The 19598-nt window shown below is 41.9% G+C and overlaps 1 protein-coding gene across 1 annotated transcript; it reads left to right on the top strand.

The window, feature by feature from the left end:
• Window positions 1–741: 741 nt before the first annotated feature.
• Window positions 742–12264, top strand: tfcp2l1 (transcription factor CP2-like 1; the record flags this gene model as incomplete). The annotated part of the gene is made up of 15 exons (XM_080838789.1): window positions 742–803; window positions 1303–1454; window positions 3596–3669; window positions 5006–5111; window positions 5289–5395; window positions 5740–5892; window positions 6340–6450; window positions 7901–7998; window positions 8477–8528; window positions 8837–8930; window positions 9410–9500; window positions 9881–9966; window positions 10339–10481; window positions 11850–11901; window positions 12227–12264. The coding sequence occupies 15 exons, from the start codon at window positions 742–744 to the stop codon at window positions 12262–12264; spliced, it is 1419 nt and encodes a 472-aa protein (XP_080694915.1).
• Between the last annotated feature and the right edge of the window lie 7334 nt (window positions 12265–19598).

Raw genomic sequence — 19598 nt, 5'->3', positions numbered from 1 at the left:
TAAAGGTCAAGTATTTCTCGGACGTTTTTTTTTTTTTTTTGTCTAAAGCGACTTAGAAAACCACCCTGCTTTCGTCAGGAGTGTCAGGTCATTGAGTTATGCTAGGCTGTGAGTGTTAATATTAACCGGCTGAAACTTCAGTTCGCCCTGACACAACAGATGTGTCAGGAAAGGAGGTGACACGCGGAGTAGGTCGTGCTCGCCCCACCTCTCCCTCCAGAACGCATACACACACAAGTTGCATAACGACCAAGAAATATCAACACACCTTCGTTTATACACGTAGGCTGGTGGTTGAGGCTACTAGGTTTTAGTTGGTGCAATTGTCGTCCGGAATTCGGAACATTTTCCAAAATTGAGTATAATAATGACACTCTCGAAACACCCGTACGATAGTTGTCATCAATATTAAGCTTATTACTTCAAGTTCAAGAGCGTGTGATCCAAATGATGTGTGTCAACAACAAAAATTCAGACTTCACACCTTTGGTTCATATTAATGCCTTGAAATACAGGCACTGTTAATCCAGGTGGGCCGAGAGTGGGTAGTCTGTAAAACTGTCGTGTACTTCTCAAAGGTCAGCTAAGGTATGCTAATCAAGTGGCGCGTCATGCCGCACATAAAAGCGCACTGGGGAGCAATCTCCCGCAGTCTTACTGTAGCTTCACCTGGAGCCGTATCAAGGCGCAAATACCTCCCTTTACTCTCCTGCCCTGGATACCTGCGCCGAACTGGAGAACATGCTGTTTTGGCATACTCAACCTGAGACTTACAACCACAGTTCACATGCGAATTATATTAGGTAAGTTTAATGGCAAAATGACTAAATTGTCGAAAATTAAGTGAACAACTTCTGCCATCACTGATTTAATTAACCATAATGTTGAGCCTAATCATACAGTCTAATACTCGGACAACAAATTTGAGTTCTATTAACTAAGCCTCCTGCACATTGAAATGGGATGTCAAATGAAACTGTCCATATCAAAGTTATTTCGGCAGTTTACTTATTTGAACCCTTAAGCCTATTAGGCTGGCAAGTTCATGTGGCAAATACGGTGCTATCTTGCTTTCGGCTGACCTGAATTAACCGGGGCCATTTAAAACCTTTAACCTGTAGGGTAGGCCATCTTCGACAGTTTTTTCATGACTTGTCATTACAATTAACTCTTGACATTAGCATGGTTAGCGGGGTTTTCAGAAAAATCTAATTGGCTATTCGGACACTTCAATCAAACTATGTCTGTTGAGAGTTAACTTGACCCGTCACTTCTGGATAACAACCTGTCATCATTCCTCAGAGATGCTCTGGCGCCGTTCCTGAAAAACGAAGAGGAGCGGCAGACGTCAGAGAATAATGCCATTAGCATGTCACCCTTTCAGTACATTCTTTGTGCGGCAACTTCTCCGGCTGTAAAGCACCAAGAAGAAACTCTCACCTATCTCAACCAAGGTAGCTACTTATTATATTATTGTAGTGTGATATCCACAGAAAAAGTTTAATTAATTAAAAAAAAAAAAAATACATCGCAGCCTGCCAGTTGTCCCAAGCTCGATCGAGACACTTAAACCCAGTTATTAAAAAGCGCAGCGATACAAATCATTTCGTATAACCAATTTCTTGGCAATGACATGATTATGATGGCGTTCCAACACTGGGGTCAAGTGACTCGCCTCTCTATCTGCAAGCTGTGTAGCATTCAATCAGAGTTAACAAGAGGTAGAAGTGAAGTGCTTTGACAGAGGGTTCAAAATGAAGAAGTGCTTGATGCCTTGATTGCTTTCCCCTTCTCCTTCGTCATGCTTATCTTACTTATCAGTCAGTGGCAGGTCCCATGCCCTTTACACATGCCCCATTCAGCTTGTCTACTTAGAAATCCCTTCCATTTCATGTATCACATCTTTAGAGCCCCCCCCCCCCCCCCCCCCCCACCCCCCCCCATCCCTACCCCACCCAAAAAAGCAACAACAACACAGATAGATAGTCTATCTTAGGTGCCGGTCTGATCTTTAGTCTGAAACCAAACCTGAATGTAACTCCCCCCTTGTTCTTTCTTCTTCATCTTGACTTAGTCCAGTGCAGAACACTTCACTCTTAATATAACAGCACTGGACAGTGTGCTTTTAACTACAGACTTAAGTACTGGACTTCTTTCTTAGACATGTTATACATCCTGACTTGAGTCACCAGCAGCCGACTTACATGCATGGCCACCAGCCACTGTTCAGCATTGTTCAGCTTACTGTATCGCACAGATGGGGGGAGTGAATGTGATTGGACAGCTTACTGTATCGCACAGATGGGGGGAGTGAATGTGAATGGACAGCTTACTGTATCACACAGATGGGGGGAGTGAATGTGATTGGACAGCTTACTGTATCGCACAGATGGGGGGAGTGAATGTGATTTGACAGCTTCATTGTGTCACAATAACTTCAGTTTCTTCTTCTACAGGGACCTCTTATGGGCACTGTTTGCCTATTGTTAGCCTATAAGAACCTCAATTTTATAAGAATGTAAATATATGGACACTCACATAAACATATATTCGAATATATATATATATATATATATATATATATTTGCATACATACACACAGTAGGGAAGACCAGGTACAGTTGTAACACTTTTAGCTTTTTTTTTTTTTGTTCGTTGCAAAAGTGACGCATATATTGCAAATCGAAAGGTAACACACAGCATTCGTCTCTATATTAACTTCACTAATTCAAGCACATGTGCCTTACTTTTTCTCTTCCTTTTATCTAAATGCATCTTCATAATGTGTCGGAAAATTGTAACATGCCAGTTTGAAGGGGTCAAGTCAAGTTTACAGTAGCAGTCATGCATTACTAAACAAAACTAGTGGTGGATAAGTTGTGTTCTGTACAGGGTTTGTTTTCAAAATGCTAGGGAAATTGTTCCCTACAAATCAAGGGTGTCATATTTTAGTAAAAGAGCCTATTTAACTTGTTAGCTTTGCTTGCTGGTTTTAACCGATTGTAATGTGTGTAACAATTGTCCCCAACCGACTTCTCCTAATATTTGATAAGATAATTGGAATATAACACATTGTGTGCAGCTAATAATTATACTAGCATCTAGTTTGGAAATCACTGATAACAACCACCTGTTACATGTGTTTTGTATCCACTGTGGAGTCAAAATCTTGTTCAAAACCTTAAAAGTTACAAAACAACTTCGGTCTATAATTTTTTTACAGGGATTGAGACACAAGCTGCAATATTGAACGTAGCATGCTGATACAATCACATGTTATCTGTGAGTTAAATCACATTACATTTGAGGCGAGCTGAGGAATTAAGCGAGTTACAACTGTCCCTGTGTTACAACTTTGCCCGGTCTCCCATATAAGTGTACAGATTACATCCAGATTACACATATTTAAACAACTACTGACTTTTAACGATTCAGAACCATTGATTTAGATCTGGTAAATGGACCCTCTAGGCAGGGGCTTCTTTAAAGGAGTTTTCAGAGGTTTAAAATTGGTTAGGTAAAACATTCACTTGAATCTACACATGCCCATCTATTTCTGACTGATTTTAATGAGGTTTGTTTTAATGTACTGTAGGTCAGTCCTACGAAATCCGTATGCTTAACAGAAAACTAGTGGAGTATACAGATTTAAGCAGCAAATGTGTAAAGGTAGGTTAAAGGTTTTGTGTGTATGTCTTTTTTTACCTTGATGTGACCTTTTTTGTTTATCTGTTTGTGTATGCATTTCCTAGTTTGTCAACAACACAGGTGACTGCTCAACCCTCTCAACACTTCCGGGGGGGGGTTGGGTGCCGTCCTTGAAGACTTTGGTACAATCACTCCACTTTTCTTCATCTTGATCACCCAACACGTTCAGCTTACACCTATTGATACCACACACACCCACACCACTGTCTTTCCCACATGCTTTCCTCTTGAACCCGTTCAACTTGCCAACAGTTCTGCTTTCGGACATACTGGGTCTTATTCATAAACTTATGTCATCTTCACTTCTTAAACTCCAACTGCTTTTTTTTCAGCTTTACATTTATATATTTGTGATAAAAGCAAATACACACTAAGCCCTGGATTTTTTTTCCCAATAATAATTTAGGCTACCATATGTTAGGCAACATTAAATATTTCAATGTAAGTAAATGGGAGTAAGAAATGACTCAAGATGCCATTATTTTATGAATAATCCCTGCATAGTGAGAACAGATTAGAAAGTGCTGTTTCTGCCCTAGTTGAAGTTTTCTACTTGTACTTGTATGTCATTAGATGTGTAGCCTCCTGGCATCTGGCTGACCAAAGGCTCAGTTACGTCAAAGGACTCATTATTTTATTCATTTCATGCCTCAGAGAACAGCTGTACAAAAACCGTTAAAAAAACATTCTGTGGCTGCTTTGGAAATAATGAGTCATTTGATTGGGACTGCGTCTGCATCTTGGTTTATTTGCCCTCTTGAGAATTCTTTGCCGTCAGGCTGTTTGGTGTGGAGTCGTTTTTTTTTTCCAATGGTGTTTAGTCAAACAGCCTAACGACACAAGAATCGACCGGGTGGCATCTCCTCAAACAGGCCAAGACTGCTCTGAACTACTGTTGTCAGGGCGGCCAGATGTAATGGATTTTATGGCAATAAGCTAGTCTTTTTTGCAGGTTCTGAAATTATCACATTTTTAAATGTACATAACAATGTAGTAATCACATCTGAATTTTAAATGTTAAAAAATATTAAAATAAACCAAAACAATACATGTATAGGTGTATATATATATATATATATATGAAATGTCTCCAACTGTGAAAGCATTTTTGATCTGTGCTGTAAGACTCTGCGCTGTTGTGCGGAGCCCCCACTAGTGGCATGTTGGAGCTTGCTGTGTGGTTTTGACCGCAAACAGCAAACTGTGGGATGCCCTGGGTTTGTCCACTGCACCCCTTTTTGCCTAACCCTCTGCCTCTGTGCCTCTGTGCCTCTGCTCTGTGCCTGCCGGCTTTCAGAGCGTGGTGCGCGTGGTGTTTCACGACCGGCGTTTGCAGTACACCGAACACCAAAACCTGGAAGGGTGGCGGTGGAACCGGCCCGGAGACAGGATCTTAGACATTGGTGAGCTATGAGCCAAAGGAGCTGTTTTATTATTTTGTATTTCTTTACATTTTGTACATGGAGTTTGATTGAAGGATTTTGGGGGGTCAGTGTGAATGTGACAATGCCACTGTTTAATCATGATGCCTCATGCATTTAGTCTCCTAAAAGGATTTGTTCCGGCATGTTCTTGTCTAGATATCCCTCTCTCGGTGGGCATAGTTGAGCCTCGTGCACACCCTCTGCAGCTCAACACCATTGAGTTTGTCTGGGATCCTGTCAAGAACGCCTCCGTGTTCATTCAGGTACTGTGTGTCCTCTTCTGGAGCTTCTGCTGTGATGGTTTGGGCCACAGTTGTGTTGCAAAGCACCAGAAAACAATCACAATTCAAGTGGAGTTAAATCGTGAAGTCAGTCAATAACATGAATCCTGTTTCTCTTTGCTTTGCACACTTAGTCTGTTACAGTCTTCGATGCTATCGGCCGGGTAGTGAATAGGGTCACGGAAAGAAATGATCACTAATATCCAAATTCCGTTGTATGCAAATACAATGACAATACAAGATTTCAATATGAATTACTTTTGATGGTCCAGGCTACGGCCACATGTGTTGCAGTGTTTGATGTTGTGTTGTTTGCCTCCGTCCAGGTCAACTGCATCAGCACCGAGTTCACTGCCAGGAAGCATGGGGGGGAGAAGGGCGTGCCCTTCCGGATCCAGATCGACACGTTCAGCTCAAATGGGCACGGGGAGTACCTGGAGCATGTACACTCCTCCAGCTGCCAGGTCAAGGTTTTCAAGGTGAGCCTGTTCTTCTACACACACACACACACACACACAGACACACACACACACACACACACAAACTTTATTTGGATGGTGCCCTATAGACTATCCACAGATGCTCAGATTATAAACAAACTATCTGTTGATACTCTGGTAAGTACATTTTATGGTCAAGGTTAGGGTTGGGGTTGTGTTTGGTTAAGGTGATGTTCAGAGAACAATTAGTTGAATTTCAACAAACCATCTGTGAAGTCTCTCTAGGCGGACCATCCAAATAAAGTGTTACCAGAGACTTCATAGAGATGTGTCCACAGCCTAATAATTTGTACCTATGAATCTTAATTTCCTGTGTGTCTGTGTGAATGGAAGTGTGAATTAAGGCAAAGTAGTGATTCCAAATCTGGGTCTGTCCTAAAAGTGAATCACTGAGTAAATCCTAAAGATCTCTGTTTTCCCTTAAAGCCTAAAGGAGCAGATCGCAAACTGAAGACAGACCGTGATAAGATTGAGAAGAAGACCCTTCAGGACAAAGAGAAATATCAGCCCTCCTATGAAACTACCATGCTTACAGATGTACGTATTAGAGCTTAGTGTGACTTTTATTGAGGTCTGGAATATTCTTGTACAACTCTCAGTTCTTGATGTTGGTATTGAAATCGCACTCATGGCCTTTAAATGTCTTGGATGTAGATGTAGCTCGACACCTTTGCCTCATTTAGTATTCACGGATCTATGAATATGCAAATTAGTCACGCCTCTATCTATCTGCCTTCGGCTTAACTGTCACAGCTAATCAACCAGCTAATAACGTGTTACTAATGTTAGATAAACATTGGTCCCAGTCGCCAGCTCTGATTTAACTAAATTAGAATGATAAACATCCAGATGTGCCGTTAGGGAGAAATGTTTTGAAACTCCCTCTAGACAGTTCCTTAGGTTTGTGACATATGAAACCCAGGCCGTCTAATTCCGTGTTTTTGAGACGTGAGTCGTTGGTACGCTGCAGTTCCAAGGTGGAAATATACTCAGTCATTGTGTTGATAGACAACATATGTTCTATCATATAAAAAACACCATATGTTAACAAGGTTGAAACATTTTCATAAGAGGGGGTCTTTAAATAACAACTGTGTAGCAAACTGTATCAAGGCTAGTATTAAAATGTATTCATTATTTGTTGATGCTGAGTTTGAAATGCTATGCAATGAGTTTGAGATATTTGCGGAATGTAGTGGGATCAGCGTAGAATACAGCAGAATGAAATGTTACCTGTATGGAGTGCCATGGAATCGGTATTCTAAAATATTGTAGAATTCTGTGGGCAGTGTGCAGAACACTAAGTGTTTCAGTGTAGTGGGTGATTGCGTGGGGGTTGGGGTGGTTTGCCCCAGAACGAAATGAAAGCAGCCTGCTCACTGAGATGACTGAAGTAGAAAACCCAGACAGGACCTTATGTCAGTCACTGCGTCACACGCCGTTAATGGTTTGTGTTATTCGCCGCTGGCCGGCCGTGCGCTATCTGTGTTTAGCTGACATGCTGAGCGGCAGCGCGTTAATGATTGAAGCAGCTGGGACTGGTGACGGCTGTCGCCCCGCTAACCCGCTAACCCGGCCACCCACCCCCCAGCGCATTGACAAACCGCTTGGGCCCAGTTCCACCAGGGCGTACAGCCATCTGCAATGTGTGTGTCTTTGCACAGGAGCCGCCATGCGTGTGTGTGTGCCCTGGTGAAAGAGTAACCATGATGGACTGGACTCTCTCTCAGGCTGCAGTTGGCTCAGAGGCTTTTATTATGGGGCCTAACTGCGGAGCCAAGGAAACCTTTAATGGAGAATGTGGGATTATGGAAGCCTCGGACCACAAGAAATGTGTAGCAATAACCAATCTGTCTCCCTCCCTCTCCCTTTCTGTCTTCTCTCTCCTCTTTCTTTCTCTCACTCCATTTCCATTGCTCCTTCCCTCTATCCTCATCTCTCCATGTATCCCTGTGTGCCTCTGTCTCCTGTCCTGTCCTCTCCTCAGTGTTCCCCCTGGCCTGAGACTCCCAGTCTGAACAGCACAAGCAGCACTCCCTCACCTGTCTACCAAAGCTCCCCCACCTCCTTCAGCTTCCCAGAAGGGTGAGTCTCTGATCCTTTATCCAGGCCACAGTAGGCCATTAACTCTCATTATCTTTCCTCAAGTGCTATTTCTTCTAACTGGTACTTAACTCGCACTTACTTGCACTTTTTATTCCTTATGTAAAGTAGCATTTATTGTTACACTAGGTATCTATTGCTCGTAGCGTGATTGTTTTTTTTTCTTGAACGTCGCTTTGGATAAAATCGTCTGCTAAATGACTAAATGTAAAATGTAAGGGGGTAGTGCACTCGGGTCATCAGGCCAGTCTGGCATCTAAAACTACTTGGAACAGGAGCATTTGAGTTAATGACTCAAGTATTAATTATAATATTTGAGTCTTGCGTCAAGTCCTCATTTATGATCATCGATTTGAAAGAAGATGCTTGTGTATTGGCACTGTTAAAATAACACCCTCTAATGCTAATTGACCCGGCCTGTTGTTCATTTCTCTTTTTCTCTGTTGTGTTGCGCCTGTAGAAACTGTTCTCCAGGCCAGCAGGGGGAGGTGTTCCTGCCCGGCTGCTCTGACGTAAGTACGACTTGACACGGCTGGTGTCAGCGCTAACGCTGGGCTCCATTATCGGTAGACGATGGGTGGTAAGCATACCATCTGTGGTAACTGGTCTCTGATTGGTTAAGACCTGTCACCTGACCGGTCTTAACCAATCAGAGACCAGAATGACTTCCTGTTACCAGAAATCGTCTGCTTACCACCCATTGTCTACCATCAGCGTCTGTTCTCATTTCAGGGGCTCTCTTATATCTTTTTAGGCGTGTGTTTGAACACAAGTGGCGTCTGTTCTCATTTTAAGGGCTCTACTTGTTTCTGTCCTGTAGCACCTGCTGCCCTCGACCTCGCCCCAGGACACGCAGCAGTGGCTGCACCGCAACAGGTTCTCGCCCTTCTGCCGGCTGTTCGTCAGCTTCTCAGGTAAACGAGTGAAATACAGGGGGAGGAAGAGAAGGGGAACCAATAGAGAGGAAAAAAAAAAAGAAAAGTGTTTTGGAAATGTAATGAAACTCCACGTACCGCATAGCAGTGCATAATATGATACTTTTTGGCGGGAAAACTGTTTTTTGAGCTGTCGCCCACAAAACAAAAGTAAAGATACAATTATTAAGAGTGTAGTATTTTTCACAAAGGTATTGTCTGGAATGCTTTGGTCAAAGAGTTAAACAACAGTTTTGTTTAACACAGACTTTTGCGTGGTTAACAAATTAAAGCTGGTGCAGTCACAGAACCAGCTACCCTGAATGTACCGAGTATTGGCTCGTCTTAAGGCAATGAGGGAGATATTGGTTACAGCTGTAACTTTAATGAGTCACATTTGATTTTTTGACAAGATGTTTTTTTGTGCAATCAACATTTTGCAGCCAACTTTGACCATGGCTTGTGTTTGATCATCATAGGTGCAGATCTGCTGAAGTTGAGCAGAGATGATTTCATTCAGATCTGTGGTCCAGCTGATGGGATTCGACTGTTTAATGCCATTAAAGGGAGGTGAGTCTCTCCCCAAGTCAATGACCAGATGCTTGACTTAAACTTTGTTGACTGTGTTTAAATCTGACCTCCATACATACACATCAACATGAAATCAAAAGACATTTCAATAACTTGGCGATCAGCCGTGTAATAGCACTGTTTGGAAATGCCACAAAATGTTACTCACTGAAGGGTTACAGGAACCCTTAAAATTCCTCCTAAATCTCATTCCTACCCAAATGACGGTGTTCAGCTCAAAGCACCTTGAGACTTCTTTGTTTGTCAAAGTGTGCTATATAAATAAAATGTATTAGTATTATTATTATTATTATTATTATTATTATTATTATCATTATTATTATTATTATTTATTATTGTTATGTGTGCTCCTCCATCAGGTGTATCCAGCCACGCCTCACCATCTACGTGTCACAGCAGCAGGCCCTCAATCAGCAGACACCCAAACCAGGAGGCGGGGGGGAAGGTGGGGCGGCACCTGGCCAGCTGTCTCCTCTCTTAGGTTTCCCTGTCTCATTCAAACGAGAGAATACATTAGCCAGAGAAAGAAAGGGATTTGGGCAGGAAAACAAACACACTGTTTGTCACTGAGGTCGTGAAAGTCTTGCTTTACAACCTATACCTGACATTTAGAGAGAAAAAAAGCCAGGGTCTGAAGTAAGCATGTAAATTCTAATATTCAAATTAACTACATTTCAACACTCTGATCAGTGTCAATTTTGATCAGATTGATGCTATTAACTCACTGATTTTGACTTTGCACTGTTTGCTGTTGTGTTGTCCCCTTGTTTCATGAGTTTGAAGGTCTCATTCCTGTCCATCCTCTCTCTGCCTTTAGTGTACCACGCTCTCTTCCTGGAGGAGCTAACGGTGGTCGAGCTGAAGGACAAGATGGCTGTCCTGTTCAGTGTGCCCTTCAGGCAGTTGCGCCACGTGTACAAACAAGGCCCCACAGGAATCCACGTGCTGGTCACTGATGAGGTGAGAGCCACGGCAGCCCGCCGCTCAGAGAGAGGATGGTGCTGGCCCGTGTCTGCCGCACATCTGGCCCACATATGACTCTTATCCGGGCCTGTTTAGTCCAGAGCCGGCCAGCCTAGGGTCTCGGAGTGGCCACTTCCCAGCCTTTAGCACTCCCACTTGCTTTAATAAACCCCAACAATTAGTAGAAAAGCGCTACATAAATGTACATAAATGTAATACATTCAGTTGACTTTATCCAGACTTACACTAGAGGGACCTTACAAGCAGGCTAAAAAAAGTGCACATACAAACTCACACACACACACACACACACACACACACACTCTCACACACACACACACACACACTCACTCACTCACTCACTCACTCACTCACTCACTCACACACACACACACACACACACACACACACACACACACACACACACACACACACACACACACACACACACACACACACACACACACACACACACACACACACACACACACACAGCATTTGAGCTTGCAGGAAGAGAAATGGTTAAAGTGCCAAGCTTTTCTCCTGTAAGGTCTCTAGCGCCCCCTTCTGGTGTGTTCTTGTTTATTTACCTCTGAAGAAAGAGTAAAAAAAATTGAGAGCCCAGCTAACTTGTACTGTTGGACACCAACACATACACTCCTGGGCAGCTCCGTACATATAACAAAAAATGAACTTAAACCCAACTTCAACTTTGGAAAATAAAGTGAAGCACTAAAGTTCTAAACATTCAAAAGTGGCCTACTGGTTGGGGTTTCGGAGACCGTAGGGTGGCCGGTTCGATCCCCGACCAGTAGGAAAAATGTGGGCGGGGGAAGTGGTAGACCACTGCTCTCCCATGCCCACATCCACGGCTGAAGTGCCCTTGAGCAAGGCACCTAACCCCGATCACTGCTCCCCGGGCGCCGCCAATGGCAGCCCACTGCTCCGGGTTAGTGTTACTTCACTTCACTGTGTGTGTGTGTGTCACTTCCCTGGATGGGTTAAATGCAGAGGTTAATTTCAGAGTGTGTGTGTCTACACCACCTCTGCCATAGAGAGGACTTTCACTTTCACTTTCACTTTCAAAACCACTGTGCTTGCTATTGTTCTGTTTGTCCTCTATGTTGTGCCATAGAGGCAAATTTGCCCTGGCATGTTACAGGAGTAAAGCCCATAATGAGCCCTGGACAACAGCCATAGTCATTAGTCAGTCATTGGGAGCGGGTATCCTGCAGGGTAGTAACTGATCATCAAGCTAAAAATGTATTTTCACATCCTCCTCACTGGGGCAACTTGAGCACTGATCATGTGCTAGGATAGCACTTCTGGCTAGTTGTCTCACTGTGTTTCTTGTCTTTCACCCAGATGGTGCAAAATTTCTCTCAGGAGGCTAGCTTTGTCATCAGCACCTTTAAAGGTAACTGCAAACAGACCCTTGGCATCTTTCTCTTTTTAATTCAGATGGAATCACAATTCCAGCTACACATCCACAGCTTTTCCCTCTCGCTTTCTCTCGACCTCTCTCTCACACGCGCACGCTCACACACACACACTCTTTCTCAGTCAAGCACACACAACACTATGCACACCGTCATCCACCTTTTTTCATTTACAGACCCTCTCCAAAGGGATTCACACATACTCTCGCATCCTTTCCTGTAGGCCTACTCCACAACATACATCATATCTCTTCTTCCTTGGTTTGTCCTTATTGACTCTTATCTATTCCTTCACGATGACAGATGAAGGTAATGATGGCTACCATGTTGTTCTGAAGTGACCAGATCGAGCAGCTACTGTAGAGGAGGGATGTCAGGTTATTATGGAATGTCAGGTTCTGCCAAAAAGTGTCTTATAATCTGGGGAGGGCCAGTGCACTCAGATGTATTTATAGAATTGTTAGTTTACAGAAGGATGTTTTTTTTTTTGTAAAGTTATAAAGTTTGTAAAGTTTTTTTTCTTTAATTTTTTTGTATTAAGTTATTGATGGCTTGTTTCTCTTGATGGAATATGTAATTTGCTTATTATAATGAGCACAAGTAAAGGTGTTGCGCAAGAAAATGTCAGTTGATCTTAAATTTAATATTATTATGTATTGCTTTTTTAAGTTTTATGCATTGCATCATAGTGCTTTCAGCTTCAAAAAATTGTTAAAACGCACAAAAACATGAATCTATAAGAGTGATTGAAAAAGTGTCCGCAGTAATGGCTTGCTGCAGCAATACTAGTGCATGGCAACTTGAAAACTTTATCAAGTGGCGAGGTAAATTGTGTAAAAGTACAATATAGGTAGACTACTAGATATTAAATACAAGTTGAAAAAAATATGCATACATATATACATATACGTACATTGCAGAAACGTTTTGAGTCGCCCTTCTGTGGAAATTTTGACTTTCATTTGAGCTGTATGGAAACTGGATCTCTTCTGCACAACATCTTTACCATTAAATGCCAATAGTAGTCACAGGGCTTGCTTGAAATCATTTGTAGTTTAATGCTCTGTCAAGGCTCTAACATTAGTACAGTCTGACAATTTAGCTATGTGTTTAATGAGTTTGCCTGTCCAAAGCTGGACATTATGAAGATGTCTAAGTTAACCATAAAGTTAAGCATTTCATTTAGTATTACATTTCTGTTTCTGTCATGTCATTCAAGTGATAGCTCTAGCTTCTGATGATAATTATCGGTATTTTCTTACATTCTTTATGATAACTTTATGCCGTGTGTACAACTGCTTTGTGAATAGGAAAGAGTCAAGCGCCTACGCCAAAGCAGTGTGAATCTGTGTTTTCTAGTAACAATCCTGAGATAATAGTTGTAAAATTAAAAAGGGGGGGGGGGGGGGGGGCAACTCCTCAAGAACCGGCTAGGCAATAGCCGTATTAGTTTTTAGCTTGCTAGACAGAAATAAAGGTTTTATATTTAACAATAGTAGGGACAGTCACAAATGTTCTATTGCCCCTTTAAACTGTATGAGTGTGAGCTTCAATGTTTTCTTTTGAATTTTCATTTGTGGATTTCATTCACCCGATAGCAACAGTTACTTTGCAGCTTCATAAATACGACGTTGTGTTAAAGTGTATTCGTGTTAAACCATGGCTTATAGCTGATATACTTCAAAAGAAAATACCATATGTATACATTCTAAAGCTAATGAACAAATTTGTCTGTATGACTATGTGCACATGTCATGTGGTGTGTGTGTGTGTGTGTGTGTGTGTGTGTGTGTGTGTGTGTGTGTGTGTGTGTGTGAGTCTGTTTGTGTGTGGGAGTGAGAGTGAGTGAGAGAGAGAAAGATTGTGTATTTGGCGTATTTGAATGTGCCTTTGACTGTATGTCCATGTACACTGTATAATATGTATATACTAATCTCCAGCATTGAATGATTCGTGTTTAGGGAAATTATGAAAACCTTTACATTCCACAATCCTGTGATGAAGCTGCATACTGTTGCATTGAGGAGTGTTAAAAGCAACGTGTCTTGTGCTTTATATAACAAATTACATAAATCGCCTAGATATTGTACTGCCATGAGTTCTATTTAAAAAGTTTTGAGCGGAGGGATAAAGGTTTCCCATTCTCCCAAATAAAGGATTTTGCACTGTCCTTCTCTCTCATTTGTGGTACACTCGTGTGGTAGAATCTAATGAGCACAGCAAACTTTAGGAACGGCCCGGAAGACGTTGTCACCCTCTAAAGGCCGAATTATAGTCAGTTTTTAACGCAGAACCGTTAGCACGTAAGATACACAAGGGACTCGTTTTGATTTACGGTTCCTTTAGGTTCCCTTAGGATTGTGCGTGTTGCAAAGCAAATCAACGCCAGAACTGTAGGTTTTATTTTGAGTGAAGTAAGCGTATTTATTGCAGCAGGCCCGTTGCTCAGAGAACGGCCTACCTGACTGCAGGATGGTGTTGGCATTTATACCATTCAGTCCGGTAGAATACAGTGGGGCTGTGGTAAGACCACACCATATAAGTAATGGCAAGAAGGGGAGACAGTGGGGTGGGTTCAGCTGTGGGGGACGTGTGAACAGAGGACAACAGGTTGTTGATAGCAGGAAGGAGGCTACCTGGGGGGAAAGGGGTTCAGATGCTTAAGACAGAGTCCACATCCAGGGGTATGGTTAGAGAGTCAGATGATACAAATGATGTATGTATGTATGTGATTATGTACTGAGCTCATGTCTGTTACAACAGGAGAATATCAATATTCCGTTCCATCATGTACATCTAACATTATTGGCTGACTAAAGGGATGACTTCACTGTTAAAGTGTCCAATTCTGAACTGTGCTTAAATATCAGGCATTGGCCTCCAGGATGTCAGACAAACTAAAGACCACAGGTGATGGGTTGGCCTGAAAAGCAGAGGGAGGGGAGAAGACGTACGTCTTATTAAGGTGCATATTAAAGATGCAGTCTGTGATTCTAATTGAGATGTCAGGTATATGACTACAGAACAGATGTCCGGTATAGGTCAGACAGGTGGGGAAGCTACTTTGAAGATATAGACAGCAAAAAAACTGGTTTGGTTAACTAAAGTTGCATAGAAAACTAGTTCAAACTACTTTGTAAGAAAATGTGATACAGAATTATTACAAAATTATATAAAAAATTTGCCGCAATAGAGTTTATTGCAAAAAGTGCCTACTTGTTCACAAGTCATACATAAACCAAAAACATTAAATACCCAACTATTCACGGGGAAGTGCAAGGAACAGCTTTGGTTTTTGTATAAAAGGTCAGGCACCTGTCTTCCAGAACCTAGAGTCCAGTGAGGGTATTGCACCAACCAGGATTACTCAGTTAGCGAGGTAACTTCTACAATAGCATGCAACAACTTCTCTGAACATTTGTTAATAAGAAGCAATAATCATTACTCAAATCCCAACTAATTCACACCTAATTCATTCAAGTTTACTTTCTCGAATTCAGATTACAAAATATTTTAACAGGTGAGCTGACAATACAGCTTCCTGGAATACCCCTGCGACCTAAACCTGTCCTAAACATAACAATCCCACGTGGGGTATTTTGGTAGATCATTTCTTCAACTAATTATAAAATAATGCCTCTTAAGGAAGATTCTGAGTTTACAGATTTGTTGAGTAGAAGCTAATGCCTTAATTGAAGATCAACAAAGGTAGACTGTCCATCGATAGTCTGATGATACAAGAAAGTATCAGAGTTATAAGACTTTTAAGCCATTAAGGAACAGCGTCATTGGTAACTTGCTACTATTATGTTTGTGTAATGCTTCTGCACAGTGTTCTTGTTAATGCTGTTGTTAAATATTTAATGCATGTAGAAATAAAATGATTTTGTATTATACAAAACAGTAAAATAAATAATTTCCTTTAATGGCCCAAATTGTTTGTAGTTTCAGTTAACTACACAAAAAATGGCAAAAAGGTAATTTAACTTGACTACTTGAATCAGTATGCACATATGAATGTAGCAAGCTACCCCAGTTTGTAGTCTAACTATCTTAATTACATGCACTACTCCCCAACAACACTACTCCAGGACAGATGTCAGTTATGACTGCAGTGCAGCTTCAGCTGTATTTCACAGCCTAGCTACAACATTTCTCCACAAAATGCAGTTTCCGAATCATTTGGATGCAAAATTCTAAAAATCCTAAAACATGATGATGTCTGTAATGAGGGTTATTGTAGAGTGCCATATGCATTCAATGTAAATTCAATTTCAAGTATTTTTTTATCACAGAAATGGCAGTTTTAAAACTTGTATGGTCAGAATAACCCACCATCATCATAACAGACATGACCATGCTATAGGATTTTTTTAAATGTTCCATCCAAATGATTCAGAGACTGCATTTTGTGGAAGTTGATCATGAAGCACACAATGCCTACCTTAAAGGGTAGAAGCGCTTGCGAGGTTAAATGTTCACAGAACTGCTTCATTTTTAACCACAATTTAGCATTTTTTCATTACGTTTTCTGCAACATCCTCTCTGCAAAGTAATTAAAACCTTAGGATACCTGTGTCGTCATATGACAACAACTCATCTTCAAAACTTAAAAATGAACACTTAAGAACTTGCTCTGAATTTGAAAGACCTAGCAAAGTATGCTTGCACATAGCCCAATGCCTGAACCCACTTAGAGCACGCACAATGGCGACCGGGGCAAGAAAAAACTCCCTGCTTTTGGGAAGAGGTAGGAAGTGAAGTAATTATTTAATGAGTAAGAAGTAATTTAGGATAATTCATTTCAGGGGTTAGTCACACACACACACACACACACACACTAGTGATGTGTCGTTTGTGAACGATTCGTTCATTTTGAACGAATCCTTACAACAACTCGAGAGTAACGAGTCCTCTCAAAAAAAGATTCGTTCTTTTTCTCGTTCATGACCTCGCATCGGGACTGTTGCATTGGCTAAGCCAAGGAAACAGAAATGATTCGTTGAATGCAGAACACGTGAAAAATGATCCAAAGACCCGTATCCGAAGACCCAGTCGCAAAAAGAACGAATCATTTCTGTTTCCTCTAGCTGACTGTACTGAGCCTATGCAGGTCACGTGGAAAAGGATCCAAAGACCCATATCCGGCAGATGAACGAATCATAGATCCAAAGACACGGAGTGTGTTCCGATCCGACCCCTTGAGCCCTTCAAGCCCCGACTTTCAGGGCTTAGGGGGCCACACTGACAAAATCAGCAGAATGCAGAGCACTGAAAATGCCTGTATCATCCCCTGAAAACGGTTGAATTATGTAGTGTGATTTGATGGTCACTACTTGCCCCAACGGCCACCATCTTGGCTACGTACGGAACAGGAGGAGCCAAAGCTAGCTTTTCATTTTATAACGAAAACAATGGCGGACATGATGGTTAACGGTGGCTAAGGTGGCAGAGGCTGTAGATCACCAGGCTACAGACCATAAATGTAAATATCAGCAGTAATTAAACAACTGTACTGATATTAAATGTACTACTAACATGCCATTATCAAATTAAAGCCAGTGACATCAGTATTTTGGTTCATTTCACGATGTATAGGCTACCGACAGTTAGCATACCAAGCTAGGTAGCATTACCATTAGAATTGCATGGCAGATATGCTAAGCTATCGGGCTATTCCCCCAGTGCCTGTGGCTAGTCCGAAAAAGGTGCATCTAAATCGGGTAACTTCGCTTGGCGAGCGGGGGCATGTGGACTGCTCAAGGCACTCGTTAGAATGAGCCCGTTCAACGACAGATGGCTATGTCAGTCATTGGACAGTGTTAAACAACTGTACTGATATTAAATGTACTACTAACATTAAAGCCAGTGATATCAGTGTTTTGGTTGATTTCACGATGTATAGGCTACCGACAGTTAGCATACCAAGCTAGGTAGCATTACCATTAGAATTGCATGGCAGTTATGCTAGATAGCTGGCCATTTAGTTTTCCCGGGAATTGCGAGCAGATTTGCGTCCGTCACTTCCACCAGGTGCTTAACGTCAGTGTTCTATTTGATAAAGCACCCCCTGAGTGATGGGGAGTGCACTGTAGATGTCAGGACCCTGTACTACAGGACCCTGTATTACAAGGGTTAGTGCAAAGGGGTCGGATCGGAACAGACTCACGGTTGGCAAAAGAACGAATCATTGAACGAAAGACCCATATCTGGCAAAAGAACGAATCATTGAACGAAAGATCCATATCCGGCAGATGAACGAAACATTGATCCAAAGACCCCCCCCGTTGAAAAGAACGAATGACTCGAAAAAAGATTTGTTCATTTTACTGAACGAGATTCAAAGATTCGAGTCGGTAAAATGATCCGAACTTCCCATCACTAACACACACAATCGGCTACGATGTTGAGGGGGTTTTACCTAGAAAATGGGTGTGGTATAAGGTGCCAGGGACATCTTTTGATTTGGTTGGGGCTAGATGAGGAGGTCATGTTTAATTGGCTGGCTGGGTCAGCCAAGAAGCACAGATGGGTGGTGCTTAATGTTAGTTTAAATTGTCTTGGCGCGAGTTTACGGGCAGATGTAATTTCCGGTATACATCTCTTTATTGTAACTTAAACTTACAGTAAATCTATTTTGAACAACCAGTCCTTAGTTAATGGCCGCAACAGAAGGCGGGGTGTCTTGGGGCAAATAGTAGGAAAAGTTATTTGCGTAAAAAGCCCAGTAAGCGTCTCCGCTCCAGTGCGCAAACTTAGTACTATGTGTGTTTTGTGCGACTTAAAATATTTCCCCCCAACACCGCGCATGCATAGGCCTACATTTTGGTATATCATTAAACAGACATTTAACTCACCAGTGAGCTGGCCTCTTGCATTCTTCACCTTGCACACTCACTTTTTTTGCCACCCCACCACAAACATGAATCTGGCACCACTGGTCGGAAAATGGCATTTCGGAACAGAGGGTTTAATTTTGTCTGAGTAAAGATACCTCGGACTATTTATCGGAATATCAAGATTTCGGAATATCGGGATTTCTGAACACTGGGCATTGTCCCCTGATAGAGAACTGTGCCCAACTGGTGGTGACAGTCGCAACACGCACTGAACTACAATTTGCATAACTATTTTACATTAGGCAAAGTTGAATGAGGAACAGCTTTTATTAAGACAACCTCTCTCTCTCTCTCTCTGGCTACGTGCTCAGGTACCAACTCCATTTGCAGCATAGTTTCGTTTTCTTCAAAATCCTCTCTGCAAAGTAGCCTAATCGAAACCTAAGGTGACCGGTGGCGTCATATGACAACAACTCATCTTCAAAACTTCAAAATGAACGCAGGAAGACTCGCTCTGAATTTAAAACAACAAGCAAAGTATGCTTGCTCATATTAATTGTAATCGCTATTGCTTAGGTATACAGACTTTTGACTAAGTAATTATCCTTGGCTGTCGGCTAGTCCTACACCATCGACTTAGGTTTTGCGCCGCCCTATGACCATTACTTTGTCACTTATCGTCTTCCGCATAAGCTATCATATTTACATGGACGTAGAAATCGATCTGGGTTGAGGTGTTTTAAAAAGTCCTCTTTCCCTTATCAACTTCCAGAAATAACGGATGAGTAAGATGGGTAAGTAGCCTATGCTACATTTATAAGGTTAGTTTTTATCAA

This window comes from Sprattus sprattus (assembly GCF_963457725.1).
Source record: "Sprattus sprattus genome assembly, chromosome: 5".
Taxonomy (NCBI): Eukaryota; Metazoa; Chordata; class Actinopteri; order Clupeiformes; family Clupeidae; genus Sprattus; species Sprattus sprattus.
The sequence above is the reverse complement of the archived record's forward strand: the minus strand, read 5'-3'. Positions and strand labels throughout refer to the sequence as shown.